This window comes from Oryctolagus cuniculus, chromosome 20 (assembly GCF_051225735.1).
Source record: "Oryctolagus cuniculus isolate XC-2025 breed Fujian yellow rabbit chromosome 20, ASM5122573v1, whole genome shotgun sequence".
Classification (NCBI taxonomy): Eukaryota; Metazoa; Chordata; class Mammalia; order Lagomorpha; family Leporidae; genus Oryctolagus; species Oryctolagus cuniculus.
The window spans coordinates 13,902,424-13,918,321 of NC_142886.1; the positions used below are offsets into that span (position 1 = coordinate 13,902,424).

At 41.4% G+C, this 15,898-nt stretch overlaps 1 protein-coding gene across 18 annotated transcripts in view; it reads right to left on the reverse strand.

Annotated features, from left to right (window-relative positions):
• Positions 1–15,898, reverse strand: part of SLC38A6 (solute carrier family 38 member 6) — a 69,709-nt gene that overhangs the window by 37,325 nt on the left and 16,486 nt on the right. For 16 of the 18 annotated variants that reach the window (XR_016226770.1, XR_016226769.1, XR_016226766.1 and 13 more), the window contains 2 exons: positions 10,991–11,043; positions 7,035–7,074 (listed from right to left, as the gene is read on the reverse strand). Coding sequence is in view for 8 of the 18 variants with exons in the window: in XM_017349424.4 (XP_017204913.1) it covers positions 7,035–7,074; positions 10,991–11,043 (93 nt within the window). In the remaining 10 variants the exon portion in view is untranslated. The remainder of the gene's footprint in view (positions 1–7,034; positions 7,075–10,990; positions 11,044–15,898) is intronic. The other 2 variants (XM_089322584.1, XM_089322585.1) reach the window with 1 other exon arrangement.

Consider the following 15,898-nt stretch of genomic DNA (forward strand, 5'->3'; position numbering starts at 1 on the left):
ACAGTGAGAGAGAGACAGAGAGAAAGGTCTTCCTTTACTGTTGGTTCACCCTCCAATGGCCGCCATACTGAGCTGATCCGATGGCAGGAGCCAGGTACTTATCCTGGTCTCCCATGGGGTGCAGGGCCCAAGTACTTGGGCCATCCTCCACTGCACTCCCGGGCCACAGCAGAGAGCTGGCCTGGAAGAGGGGCAACCGGGACAGAATCCGGCACCCCGACCGGGACTAGAACCCGGTGTGCCGGCGCCGCAAGGCGGAGGATTAGCCTAGTGAGCCGCTGTGCCTATTATTAACACATATTATTTATTGATTTCCTCCCAGAAACTAGTTAAGTTGGGAAAAGAAATGAAAATACAGTTCCTATCCTTACAGAGTTGTTTTGTTTTTAAAGATTTTTTTATTTATTTGAAAGGTAGGGTAAGAGAGAGGGAAAGACAGAAAATCTTCCATCAGCTGGTTCACTCTTCATATGGCTACAACAGCCAGGGCTTGGCCAGGCCAAAGTAAGGGTCCAGGAGCTTCTTCTGGGTCTCTCATGTGGGTGGCAGGCACCCAGGAACTTGGGCCATCTTTTGCTGCTTTCCCAGGTGCATTAATGGGAGGCTGGATTGGAAAAGTGGAGCAGCTGGGACTCAAACTGGTGACCATATGGGAGGCCAGCTGTGGCTTAACCCACTATGCCACAGTGCTGGCTCCCTATGGAGTTTTAAGAATCCTCAACATTTGATTTCAGTTTTTCAAATATTTACTGTACCACAGCAGAAGGGATAAGATGTTAGTAGTAGACTCAGAGCAAGGCTCGAGTCCAGGCATCATGTGGTAAAAGTGAGCGAGTTACTTATTCCCTCCATACACTGTGATCATTCTCAAGTGAGGATAATCTCAGGTACCTTGAAGAATCGTTTTCTCTTAAAAAATTTTATTTATTTATTTGAAAGGCAGAGTGATAGAGAGAGAGAGAGAGAGAGAGAGAGAGAGAGGGAGGGAGAGGGAGGGAGAGGGAGGGAGAGGGAGAGGGAAAGGGAGAGGAAAAGGGAGAGGGAAAGGGAGAGGGAAAGGGAGAGGGAAAGGCAGAGGGAGAGAGGGAGAAATAGAGAGCGCTCTTCCATCCATTGGTTCACTCCTCAAATGGCTGCAATGGCCAGCTGCTGGCAGGCTGAATCATTCTATCCAGGTCTCCTACATGGGTAGCAGGGGCCCAGAGAGGTTGGTCACCTTCCCCTGCCTTCTCAGGCACATTAACAGGGAGCTGGAGCAGAAGCAAAGGAGTCAAGACTCCCATCAGCACTCCAATGGAATGCTGGTATTACAAGCAGTGGTTCAATCTGCTCTACCACCATGCTGGCCCCAAAAAGCGTTTTCAGTGCAAGGATAGTGTCTAGTAGAATGCTTGATGTAAGTATGGTCCCTTGTGGGGCCAGGTTGTGGGGTAGTGGGTAAAGCTGTTACCCATGATGCCGGCATTCCATAGACACTGGTTAGAGCTTCCTCTCTATGTTAACTCTGATTTTCAATAAATAAATAAATAAAAAATTTTCATCTGTTGCATGGCTTTTCAGTTCAAATGTCCACTGCAAAAATTCCGATCACTTACAACTAATAATGAACGTATTATGTTTTGAAAATTCTATCTGAACTAAATTATATGCAGATGGGCAAACAGCCAATTTGGTGCCACACATCATGTAAACTTATAAATAGGCAATGGATTTTCAGTTCATAAAACATCAAAATGCATTTTGAAATAACATCAAAGTTGTGCACAGTATACTAAAGATTCTCCCAAGTAAGTAAGAGGGCACTTTAAAAAATTAGTGAAAAAATGGAATTAAAAAGATTAGTTTATTTTGGCACAAAATATTTCTGAAATTCATCCGCAGGTTTTTCAGAACAAGTATCTTCTGGGAGCTTTCTGAAGATCCCTCGTAAGTTGTTCCTTCTCAAGCACACAGGCGCTAGCAACTGACTCAATGCATATCAATGAACAAACTGTTTCAAATTTTTAATTTACTTATTTGAAAGGTAGAATTACAGAGAGAGGGAGGGAGGGAGAGACAGAAAAAAGTTCTTCCATCTGGTGGTTCACTCTCCAAATGGCTGCAAAGGCTGGGGCTGGGCCAGGCTGAAGCCAGGAGCCAGGAGCTTCTTCCAGGTCTCCCACACTGGTGCAGGGGCCCAGGCACTTGGGCCATCCTCTACTGCTTTCCCAGGCTACAGCAGAGAGCTGGACTGGAAGAGGAGCAGCCAGGACACAAACTGATGCCCATAGGCAATGCTGGCAGCCAGGCAGAGGCTTTGCCTACTATGCACATCGCTGGCCCTGAACAAACTATTTTCTACGACTGAAGTTCCCGGACTTTTCATTTCAGAGGCTGAGAGACTGCCCTGAAGGATATTCCTAAGAACTAAAGTTCCTGTTTTCTTAGTGACAAAGAATAGTAAATACAAAGGCTTTTAGGGCAATTGTTATTGATTTATTCAAAATACCTATCAAAGCACAAATCTTCTCATGAAACAAGTATAATCCTCTCATTGAGCTTTCTTGTACCAAAATAAATTGATGTCTCAAAAGAATTAATATGCCTCCCAAAGTGCTAAATCAAAATTTTTATTTTGGCGTAAAAAGGGACCACAGCCTCCCTGATTCCTACCCTATACCTAACCATTTGACAAAGATAAAAATGAAGCCAGGAGAATGAACGAGGCATTTCCCCAAGACACAGGGCTGCGCAATGACAGAGACAGGAGTAAGCAGACAGAATTCAAGTTCCCTGACTTCCTATTAGGTGCTCGGCCTACAAGAGCAAGTAACCAATTTTTTTTTTTTTCTTTTTGACAGGCAGAGTGGACAGTGAGAGAGAGAGAGAGAAAGGTCTTCCTTTTCCGTTGGTTCATCCCCCCAATGACCGCTGCGGCCAGCGTGCTGTGGCCGGCGCACTGTGCTGATCCGAAGCCAAGAGCCAGGTGCTTCTCCTGGTCTCCCATGCGGGTACAGGGCCCAAGCACTTGGGCCATCCTCCACTGTACTCCAAGGCCACAGCAGAGAGCTGGATTGGAAGAGGGGCAACCGGGACAGAATCTGGCGCCCCAACTGGGACTAGAACCCGGTGTGCCGGCGCCGCATGTGGAGGATTAGCCTATTGAGCCGCGGCACTGTCCAGCAACCAATTCTATTAGAATAAAGAAATCATTTATGCACACCTAAGAAAAAAATTCTGAAAATGCATATTCAATTATAACCCAGGTGGGCTCTCCATAAAAAACTTTCAACTAATGTAAAAAAAATCATGAGAAGATATCACTCTAAAAACTAAAGAAATATTACTAACTTTTTGAATTTAAACAGACATTAAAAACTGATGTCTGTTTCTAAATCATGTTTTGAAAAAGTTGTAAAACAAAATCAAGCAAACCAACAAACTTTAAGAGGTGGAAGGACTGATGATTTATCCGACCACCAAATACACAAAAACCTTTCTAGAACATTCTGATAATTGACCAACCAACGCTGAACATTTTCAGAGAAAAAGAATATTTTCAAAGGAGTGTGGGCCATCTCTACTGTCAAACAGCTCAGATACGAGGAAGTCTGCTATGGTCTCAGTGTGTCTCCCAAAGGTCCTGTTTTGGAGACTTAAGCCCCAAAGCAATGACACTGGGGGCTGTGGCCTAATGGGAGATGTTAGGTCATGCGGCTCCCCCTCGTGAAAGGATTCACGCAGATCATAAACCGGCTAGAGGCTGCGAGTTCCCTCTTGCCCTGTGCTGCAGGTGGTGTCTTCCTCCACCACGTCAGGTCCTCAGCAGCTGTGGCTCCTTGATCTTGGCTTTCCAGACTCCAGAACCACGAGCCAGATAAACTTCTCCTCGTTATACATTACCCATTCTGCAGTACTCCGTTAAGCAGCACAAAATGAACTACGACACGGTTCTAATTCAGAAACCTAAACTTCTCTGTGGACTTCTATTCGTTAGAACTAGTTCTGCCCTCCGAATAATACTGAACTAGTCTCTCTTTTTACATTTCATGTTCAGTTTTTCAAATAACTGTAGCTGGTCTATGGCACTTCAACAGTCTTGATTAACAAAGGTTATTCAGAGTTGAACTTTATCGAGTCCCAGGAACTACAGGAGGTGCAGGGAGCTCAGAGGGAAATGTGATGTCCTGGAGGAGGACATGACATAGCAGGGGAGAGGACGTGAACAGAGATTAACTTCACTCTAACAGCGAGCAAGCACTGAAATAGAATCATGTCCCATAATAACTACAGACAAGACTAGAGAACAAGGAATAAGTCAAAGTAGAAAATACAACAGTGGGCACTGTGCCAGGGGACACAAATTAGGATCCAAATGCCTGAAATGGAAGTTCTATATAAATTGTTAAACAATGTTTCAATATAATACAAACATAATGTGATAGTCCTTAGTACAACAGAAAGGATAAGGAGGTATTGAAAATACCACAATATACATTCATATTCAGAAATACTACCAGTGTACATATTTGCTAAACAAGATAAATTATTCCAAAACAGATCCTAAATGACACTAAATAAATTCATAAAGAAATAGACTGGCTTTCCTGACCTCTATTGTGAAATATAAAATATTGTTTTGGAAGGAAATTACTGGTAATGGCATCTAAGGAAGCAGTCTTCTGTTGTGATAACCTACTCATTTTTTTTTTCCCATGAAAATTCAAAGAACTAAAACATGAACATTCAGAATTCCAAAATAATTGCAAGCACAATTCATCAGTAGATGTTAATTTTTCCTTGGCCAAGGAATTAAGATGGAATTTGAATAACATTTACTGTGAAATAGCTCAGCACTCTTGACTACTAGAGCTGAATTTTATCAAAACTGTCATCTTTGGTGTGGGTCTCTGGCCTAGTGGTTAAGACACCGGTTAGGATGCTGGTGCTGCTCCCTGCCTCTGGGACCTTATTCCAGCTTCCTGCTAACGCAGACTCTAGGAAGCAGGGTGATGGCTCAAGAAAGTGGGTGCTTGACTGACCTGGGAGATTTGGGTTGAGTTCTTGGCTCCCAGCTTTTGGCATCCTTCATAGCTGCCTCCCTCTGCCCCTGCACAACACTGTGGGCATTTGGGGACTGAACCAGTGGATACGGATATTCAAACTCTTTCTTATAAACAATTTTTTTTAAAGTTTATTTTTTTTTAAGATTTATTTTATTTATTTGAAAGACAGAGTAGTAGAGAGAAGTAGAGTCAGAGAGAGAGGCCTTCCATCCGCTGGTTCACTCCCCAATTAGCCGCAACGGCCAGAGCTGTGCCGATCAAAAGCCAAGAGTCAGGAGCCTCCTCCAGGTCTCCCACGTGGGTGCAGGGGCCCAAGTACTTGGACCATCCTCTACTGCTCTCCCAGGCTGTAGCAGAGAGCTGGATTGGAAGAGGAGCAGCCGGGACTAGAACTGGCACCCATATGGGATGCCAACGCTTTTAGGCCAGGGCATTAACCTGCTGTACCACAGCGCCGGCCCCATAAACAATTTTTTAAAAAATAAAACCTATCATCTTTCAATTATATTCCATATAAAAATTACGATTATAACTTTCTCTGACCACATCATCTTGTGTGAGATACAAATTGCATTTCAACCTTCTCTGTGTACCTTCTTTAGGATTTATTTATTTATTTGAAATGCAGCATGACAGAGTAAGGAGAGAGAGAGAGAGAGAGAGGGAGAGAGAGGAGAGGGAGAGAGTTAGAGAGTTGGAGAGAATATGAATCTCCCATCAAGTAGTTCACTCCCCAAATGTCCAAACAGCCAGGTTTGGGCCAGGAGCCAGGAGCTCCATCCAGGTCTCCCAACTGTGTAGAAAGGACCTAAATACTTAGGCCATCATCTGTTGCTTTCCCATGTACATCAGCAGGGAGCTGGACTGAAAGTAGAGCACTCTGATATGGCATGCCATTTGCAGGCAGTGGCTTACCCCACTGTGCCATGATGCCAGCCCTCTGTGTATTTAAATAATAGCTTTATTTATCATTTCACATACTGGTGAGAAAAATCAAGACATTTTTCAGCACTGTGGTACTTCTTTACAACATACACATTCTTGATTCCGATATATTGGATTTAAATGTTTAATACATTTAGTCAATATTTTATAATTAACAGTACTTTAAAAAATTCATTTGAAAGGCAGAGACACACAGAGAGAGAGAGAGAGAGAGAGACAGAGACTATCTCACATCTCCTGGTTCATTTCCCAAATACCTGCAACAGCCAGGGTAGGGCCGGGACAAGCCCAGGAGCTGAGAACTTAATTGAGGTCTCCAACCTGGGTGGCAGGGGCCCAGTGACCTGAGCCATCACCACTGCCTTCCAAGGGCTGCATCAGCGGAAAGATGGAGTCATGAGACAGGGGAAGGCAGCAAAGCCCAGCATTTCAACGTGGGATACGAGCTTCTGAACAGGCATTTTAACTACGAGGCCAAGTGCCCACCACAACAGTAATTTTTATTTCTACATAGTTCTCAATACGAGGTCACTTCTAGAATCAGTTTTTAATAGAAAAGATAAATATGCATGTGCTTTTTATTTGCCTTTGATTTATCTGTTAAACCCTTTGGTCATTTTTCGTTTCTTGGTTACATGAGGACATTGTTCACCCACACCTGATTTTCCACAGCCCATAGAACATCTCTGCCTCGGAAGCAGTATCTGCTGAAGGGGGAGATGAGGACAAATGGGGAGGAGAAATATTCTAGAACTAGGCCGAGTTTTTCTAAACTATACCGCACCATCACCACCACAGGAAGCCAATCCCTTGGCGGCGAGCTGCAGACCTAACGACTGGAATACAGCCAGTGTTAGCTGGGACTGACTTCAGGGGCTGCCGTCACGGATCCAGAAACGAGCAGTGAGGCAAACACAGGCACTCCGAGGGCAGCTGTGGCTGCACAGCTCCAGATCCCACATGAGAACTCAGTGCGGTAAGAAAGCAAAGGAAGAAGACGACATCCACACATCTGTGTATGCGCACAGCACTGCCCTTTCTTACCTCCTATATTCTGAATTATTATGGTGCCTGCCACCACCACCTATAAAAGAACAAATGGATTCAGAAGATAAAAGGGGAAACAATATAAAACGATCAGTATTCTATTAAAGGCCAATAACTAATAGTGAAAAACAGATGCAAAACTCATGAGTGAAGAGAAATTGGAAAGAATAAATTTTTCTGGCTATTTGCAACACATCAAATTAATAAATATCACATAAAAAGGCATTACTAGTTCCACAGTTACTCTAAAGAATACGTTTGAAATTTTTTGGCAGTCATTTCTGAATAGTGAAAAGTGTTAAAAGCTAGCAACAGGTGATTATCAAAACTTAAATTGATTCTACTAGTGCAGTCTCATTCTCCCTTTCTTACTGGTTTTACCAAGCTGCTTTCTCTTTCTTTCTCTTCTTTCTCTTCTTTTCTTTCTTTTCTTTCTTTTCTTTTCTTTTCTTTCTCTCTCTCTCTCTCTCTCTCTCTTTCTTTCTTTCTTTCTTTCTTTCTTTGACAGGCAGTTAGACAATGAGAGAGAGACACAGAGAGAGAAAGGTCTTCCTTCCGTTGGTTCATCCCCAAAACAAATGGCCGCTACTGCCGTTGCGCTGCGCGAATCCGAAGCCAGGAGCCAGGTGCTTCCTCCTGGTCTCCCATGTGGGTGCAGGGCCCAAGCACTTGGGCCATCCTCCACTGCACTACCGGGCCACAGCAGAGAGCTGGTCCGGAAGAGGAGCAACCGGGACAGGATCCGGTGCCCCGACTGGGACTAGAACCCGGTGTGCCGGCGCCGCAGGCTAAGGATTAGCCAAGTGAACTGCAGCGCCGGCCACCAAGCTGCTTTCATAGTTGATCAAGACAGACTGGGGTGTACTATCCTGCAAAAAAGAAATTATACAGGCTCCTGAGTCTATCAGTTCAGCATATAGCAAGCTTTTGGGCATCCCACTTCCAGGAATTAGTCTACAGCAGAAAATTCTACAGCCCAAACATTCTCAGATCTTGGAAACTTAAGCACAATGTTTCAAACATAATCATGTGAAGTGGGTTGGGTCTGAAACACCGGGAGATGGCAAGGACGATGGTGTCCTGGGGGCTCTTCCTCCCTCTTCGAAGTGGAGCAGCTGATGGCATATGAAAATGTAGGTTAAATCTTCTGATTCTTAATAGAAAGTTAGAAATTAAATTTTTTCAAATTTTCATGACTCTTGGTTGCTAAGTAGTCAAGAATAAAAAGACTTGAGCTAAACAAAATATGCCTGAGGACGAGGTTAAGTTTGCAGTACTGTTCGCTTATGACCTTAATGAGTTTCCTGGGAAACCCCAGGTAGAATTCTGTCCATCTCTGACCATCATTCAGGACTCAGAGGCAATGATTAAACACTGTGCTTCCACCTGGGCCTTTTCATCGCTCAAATCTTGGTGGATCAGAATTCCTGACATGTGCGGTGTTGACTAGCTACCTCCTGTCATTTGGCCTCCATGGCTAGGGCACAGATCACCCTTCAGACCCGTCTCTGCTGGGATTCCATCTTGGCACCACGTCTGCCCAGCACAGATCCAGTCTGTTAGTGGGAGCCAGAAGCCTTGAGACCTGCAGAGCAACTCTAACGATATGAAAATGTGGCAAGGTGCCTTTGGACATGTCATTTCAATTTTCAGGTTTTCTAGAAAGAACTTTCCATTTCAGCTTACTTAAAAATTAATTTCAAAGTATCACAGATATTTGTGAAATAACTACTTTGAACTTGGGAACATTTTCAGTGATGACACTATCAGACATAAAACCTGGATTTATTTAAATTAAAATATTACAAAAGCAGTAATATCTTACTGATGACTATTTTTCTATTCTTTGGCTGTGTTTAAGCATTTTGTATCTAGAAAGCTGAAATGACTATCTATCACCTATCTATCTTCACAGTATACAGCACATATCTGCATAATAAATATCTACATGTCCAGTAAGGATATTTAGAAATAATTTTTAAAATACTTCCCAAAAAGTTCAAAATATTTCAAAAAAATTTTGATTCTCAGAAAAACATTACATATTATATTTCATAGCCATATAAATGAGAAGAGGAAATAAATTTTTTTTTACGAAAACTGTAGAAGCAGAGGAAACACAAGCAAAAACCACAGCAGCTCTCAGAGCACTGCCTGTCTAGTGTGCCTGCTGCTATGAAGCAGAAGCACAAATAAATAATAATCAGACACCGTGGAGTGGTAGGAAGAAGAGAACCTCACCAATCCTTTCTCTTTTTTTCGATAGCTGCTACAGGGGAATGCAGGAAATACTCATTTGAAATGACACTTAATAATAATGTGATGCCAGCGATATTTACAGCCACGTTTGTAACATATTAAATCACTTGGGGCACCTTCTTGTACAATTAGAAATTTTTCTTCTTCCTTGGTTAACTTAGATGGGGGGCGGGTGGGCGGCATTGTGGCACACAAGGTAAAGCAGCCATCTGCAACATCGGCAGACACCAGTGTCCCACCTGCTCCACTTCTGATCCAGCTGCCTGCTTATTGGCCTGGGAAAAGCGGCTAAAAGTTGTCCAACTGCTCGGCCCCCGCCAGCCACATGGGATGAAGTTCCTGGCTCCAGGATTCCCAGCCCCAGCTATTGTGGCCATCTGGGGAGTGAACCAGTGGGTGGAAGATCTCTGTCTCTCTCTGTAACTCTTACAAATAAATGCATCTTCATAAATAAATAAATGCTAGATGTAGGAAAATGGCCGCTGATTACACCAAACATCCTGATCTCTAGGAAAAAGAAATTGTTACCAAAGATGATTAACAAAACCCTTTATTTTCCAATAATGTATTCTGTTTTCTTCAAGTTTCAGGTTATTAAGGTTCAAGCCATGAAACTACATGGTACATGAGTTAAATATTCTCTTTTGAATTTTGAAAAAGGAAGTTAATAAGAATGTGTAAATAAAGTTTTTCCTTCCCACTACATGGCTATCTTTTTCTTCATGGACTCCCCTATTTGGAAGGTAGCTTAGTCACCAAAAATATGGTATCCTTTTTTGATTAAAAACCACATAAAATAAAAATCTGAGGTAATGCATATATCAATTACTAAAATTTAGTCATTCTACACTGGATACATATTTCAAAACATGCTGTACATAATAAATCTGTGTATTTTTATTAATTTAAAAATAAATAAAAAAATATATAAACCACACATTTAGAAATAAAAATTCTTACTTGGAACCAAAATAAACATGTGTTTTTGAAGTATGGTAGTGCTTCAAAAAACCCAAACCAACCAAAGAACAATACTACAACATTAGTAGGAATGTTGAGTGCCTCCTTACCTATGGAAGACAACATTTTCCTCATTTCTTAATGAGTGCCCAATAAACGTTCCCATTTTCCCCCCTATGTACAAAGGGCACATTTGAAGCTTGGAACCCTTGGATGTGGGACAGGCTTTGTGTAATTATTGACAAATGGGCCCCTTCGTTGCTCTCGTCCTCAATTTCCTCTCCTATAAAAGGGGGGATAACTACATCATCCTTCAGCACTGTTCAACTCTTCCACTTACCGTTTTCACCAACAGCCATGCTATAATTTTAATCTTATGCAGTTTTCTTCTGTCTTTACAAGGATTTACTCCAAGAATACAATTAAAATTAGTAAGGGAAGAAACTTAAAAACAGGGCACTGGATACGATTTTGAAATTCTTAAAGAGTCTGCTTCATCCTTCATCAGGATGAAAGATACTAAAGACCGAAGCATTGAATTAAATTTAGTAATGCATTTTCAGGAAGAGCACACAAAGGTTTCTCCTCTTTCTCTTCCTGCTCCCATAATTCTTTTTCTTTTTGGCTTCCTTTAATGTTGTTCTCTTTCATACACTTTTCTCTACTAACTCCGAACACGGGAAAAAAATTGCCTCTTTGGTTTTGGACACAATGAGAAGAGAAAACAAAATTACCTTTCCCGGTAATCCAAATGCAAAGAGTCCAAGATCTTCATAAGATGTGACCGCTGTTAAAAGAAACGATAATTTTCACTTTCACACAAAGCTGTTCGTGTGCCAGGTCTTAAAGGGAAGGAGGCTATTCACTACTACAAATTAAGCTTAGTGTAATTCTTATGATCAGGACTAGACACAAGTGTGAGAAAAGAAAATTCTCTCCAGCATCCTTGAATAAAGGCTGTGACAAGAAGGAAGACTGAACTAGGCTGGCTACTTTCTGTAAACAGCTTTAATGATTTTCCTCATGTAATCTTTAATTTTCATGGCAACATATAATCTACAAGGTCCATGATTTCCAGATACGCCTTTTTACTCAGTAGTGATAGCTTTCACTTTTTGAACGTTACCAAGTACTCTTTTATCTGTCTCATGTTCTGAAAGATTTTGTCTTGCAAACTGCGCATATTAATAATTATTTTCCATTTTAACTAAGCAAAAATTTCTGGTCAATATGAAGTAACCCATATCAGCATATAGAATTTATGTCATCTTGGTCACCAACTAACAGCCATTTATCTATCCATCTGACATTTCCCTGTATCTAATTTTAAATTAATCTGTGCAGGCTGATGGTAGGTAAATACGTGAATTCCCTCAAGTATTCTTAAGTACTGAAAACAGCTCAGACACTTCCAATATTCATTAAGCAAACTCTTAGTAGCTTACATCCATCTAACTTCTATGCTATATATAAACTCCTAAGTGGAAGCGACCACTCTGGCAGGGGAAACTTTGGAAGATTTATGGTCTGTTAGAAAGAACTCTCCTAGGGAAATAGAGCTTAGCAATTTCCAAGGCTGTCTAACAACCACAGGCTGAACTAATTCAAAGGGAACAATTATTTGCTAAGACCTTCCTTCTCACTTTGCAGCACTTGCTTAGCCACTGCTGAAATGCTAGGTTTTCATTGGCGGTAGCGTCTACAAACTGGATGTGTAAATTGATGAGGTATGAAAGTTAATCACACTTTCAGAGATGGTCCAGGTATCTACGATGATGACAATATGTTCCAATGGAAACAATAGTCTTTATTCTTCAATTAGCAAGGCATGTACTTTTTGAAAAAAAAAAAAAATTTATTTGAAAGGCAGAGCTACACAGAGAAAGGGACAGGGATCTTCCATCTGCTGGTTCACCCCCAAAATAGCCACAACAACCAGGACTGGGCCAGGCCAAAGTCAGGAGCCAGGAGTTTCATCCAGGCCTCCCACATAGGTGCAGGATCAGAAGTGGAGTCTCCGGGACTTGAACCTCTATCCTTATGGAATGCTGGCATTGCAGGTGGTAGCTTCACCCACTATGCCACAATGCCAACCCCAGAACTTTAATTATTTTAAGACTTAAAAAAATTTATTTGAAAGGCAGAGTTACATAGGAGGAGGAGACTATGAGTATAAAACTTTAATAATGAAAGGCTTCAATAATAATTTTATAGAGGTAGATTTAGATATATTTTAGAAGACAAAATTCAAAAGTAGAATTATAAAACTAAGCACTGGCATTTTTTCCTATGTAAAATGCCAAAACTTCATTTTTTCTAATATCCTAAAGTAAATAACATCATGAAAATTAATAATTACCTTCATTAGTAAATCTTTGTGAGTTTGATAGTCTTTAGTTGAAAATGCTAAACTGGCACAATTCCTTATATTTAACATTCTAAATATTGGTATATGTATTAAATTAGCAAATTGACTAAATATTAGCTTCTATTTGACACTGAGAACATAATTTTGTTATGCATTATATTATGTAAACAAAGCCTCCAGAAGATTGCTACTTTGCCATTGAGACTTGAAATTTAAGAAATATCACTGGTTGGGGCTGGCGCTGTGGCATAGCCGGTAAAGCCGCCAGCAGTGCCAGCATCCCATATCGGCGCTGTTCAAAACTGGGCTGCTCTACTTCCAATCCAGCTCTCTGCTATGGCCTGGGAAAGCAGCAGAAGATGGCCCAAGTCCTTGGGCCCCTGCACCTACGTGGGAGACTGGGAAGAAGCTCCTGGCTCCTGGCTTCAGATTGGCACAGTTCCAGCCATTGCAGCCATTTGGGGAGTGAACCAATGGAAGAAAGACCTCTCTCTCTGTCTATCCCTCTGTCTATAACTCTACCTCTCAAATAAAATAAATAAATCTTTAAAAAAAAATCACTCATTTTTAGCATCCCTTCTAAGAATTTAAAGTCAGGAGGTTTTCCAGTGTTACCTGTGGGAATGAATCAAAAATACCTGCTTTTCAAATGATCTATTTTGCATCAGTTTCTCAGTTAGTGACACAGTTATCAAATAAGTATTCCTCAAGATGCTGGCACTGTGGCTCAGTGGGTTAAGCTGCTACCAGTAATGCTGGCATCCCATACGGATACCAGTTTGAGTCATGGCTGTTCTACTTCTGATCCAGCTACCTGCTAATGTGCCTTGGAAAGCAGTGGAAGATGGCCCAAGTTCTTGTGCCGCGCACTCTTGTGGGGGACCCTGATGGAGTTCAGGCTCCTGGCTTCAGCCTAGCTCAGCCCCAGTCATTGAGGGTGTTTAGGGAGTGAACCAGAGGATGGAAGAGCTCTCTCTCTCTCTTTCTCTGTAGCTCTGCCTTTCAAATAAATCAACCTTAAAAAAAAAATACCCATCAAAAAGTTTCTTTGAATTCTAAAAATCAGAAAATGAGCAGAGATTATACTTAGCAAACATGAGAAGCAGATACTTTACTATGAGCAAAACTCATAAAACTGAAAGATTCCAAAACAAATTGGTATTGAAATAAAACAAACATTTATTCTAACTTTAAAAAGTAAAACACAACCTTTAGTACTCCAGAAAATAGAATCAAACTAACAGCTTAATGAAGACAGTTTTCATTACAACTCTGACAATAGGGGCAGCCATTTTCAGCCATCTCCAACTTGCTCTCCGAGTCCATTATTTTTTAGCTTCATAAAAATATTATAAAATACAGCAGACTCCCAAATCGAAAGTGGAAAAAAAAGCTCTGGACTTTCAAGTGGAGACTGAAGACAGTGCCTAAGTCCTAATTCTAGCTTTCCAGTCAGCATGCTGGCTAGTCATCCAGTTCTGTCACTGTCATCAGACTTCTTTTATGCTGCAAAAATTAGAAGCACTTCTCCATCCGGAGACATCATGAATATGAATAATGGCTCTGGCTTAGCATTGAGGCTTTACAAAAATAAAATGTGCACTCAGGTCAGCCAAGTGCTTCATTTCCACATACTCACTTTTTTATGGTTTTCTGAAGTATCTCACCATATTAACCAAAACAACACTAGCAAAATGCTTTTAAAGTTCTTTTCTGTCATTTGGGCAGTTTCTTAAAATGCTGGTAACAGTGTAAACTGGTACTGACTACAGGAATGCAATTCGGACAATGAACCTTTTAAAATATTCAAACATTTGACCCCAAGGAGCTTCCATCTTCAGAGAGGAGACTGAAATCAGAAAAATCATTACCCGCAGATACTCATCCTGGCATCTTTTTCACACTGGTAAAGCAAAACCAACTTGAATGCCTAACAGTAGGAAAGTGGTTAAGTCAATTATGGTAGGTCTATCTGATAGAATAATCACAGCCACTAAAATTCTGTTTATAATAACATGAAAAATGCCAATATTATTTTAGATGACAAACCAGGGTCTGAATATCATCTATAAAGCAAAACACAAAAAGAATGGAATGAATTATATATTAATGGTAACAATGGTTGCTTAGTCTTTTTTTGTTTTCTTCCTTTCCTTTAGCGGGGATCTGGACATAATGACTATAATGAGGGTGGTGAAACTATTTTTTTTTTTAATTTTTTTAAATTTATTTGACAGATAGAATTAGACAGTGAGAGAAAGAGAGAGACAGAGAGAAAGGTCTTCCTTCCATTGGTTCACTCCCCAAATGGCCACTATGGACGGAGCTGTGCCAATCCGAAGCCAGGAGCCAGGTGCTTCTCCTGGTCTCCCATGGGGTGCAGGGCCCAAGCACTTGGGCCATCCTCCACTGCCTTCCTGGGCCACAGCAGAGAGCTGGACTGGAAGAGGGGCAACCGGGACAGAATCCGGCACCCTTATGGGATGCCAGCGCCGCAGGCGGAGCATTAACCAAGTGAGCCATGGCGCCGGCCCCTGAAACTATATTTTAAAAATCGTATTACTGGAGGCAGGTGTTTCGCCTGGTGGTGAAGGTGCTCATATCAGAATACCTGGATTTGACTCCTGGCTCCAGATTCCAATGCCAGGTTCCTGGGGGGTAGCAGGTGATGGCTCAAATAGTCAAGGCCCTGACTCTCCTGTGGGAGACCTCTACTGCGCTCCTAACTCTCAGCTTCCGGCCTGGCCCAGTGCTGCAGGCCACTGTGGGGTGAACCAGCAGGAGAGTGCTCTCTGCCTGTCTGCCCCTGTTCCCTGCCTCCCAAAGGGGAAAACGAAACAAACAACGTATTAAAAAATCCATAGTACCTGAACAGTTCCATTTCCTCCTCCAAATGTCTGATAGGTTTTATTTAAGCTGCAATTTAAATTTTCTCTCATGTTTAGCAAATGAAGTATTGATTGGTTTACTAACAGGGAATGTTTTTTGGCTCTTTCACATGGTCAACATTTTATGAAAATGTTTTGAGAGAAAGAAAAGTAATATGGTGATGACTAGTCATATTCCTACAGAACAGGAATAACATTAATTATGAAGGTTATAAAATTAATTCGGTCTTTTACAGGAATTCATACAATTAGTACTTGGCACAACCTTCCCCAAATAAATAACTGAAAGCAATAATTAGCAATCTATTTTAGCAAACCATTTTTTTGAGAGTAGAGGAATCAATGCTATGTTTTGTGGGGGCAGAAAGGCTATAAATCTTAATCAA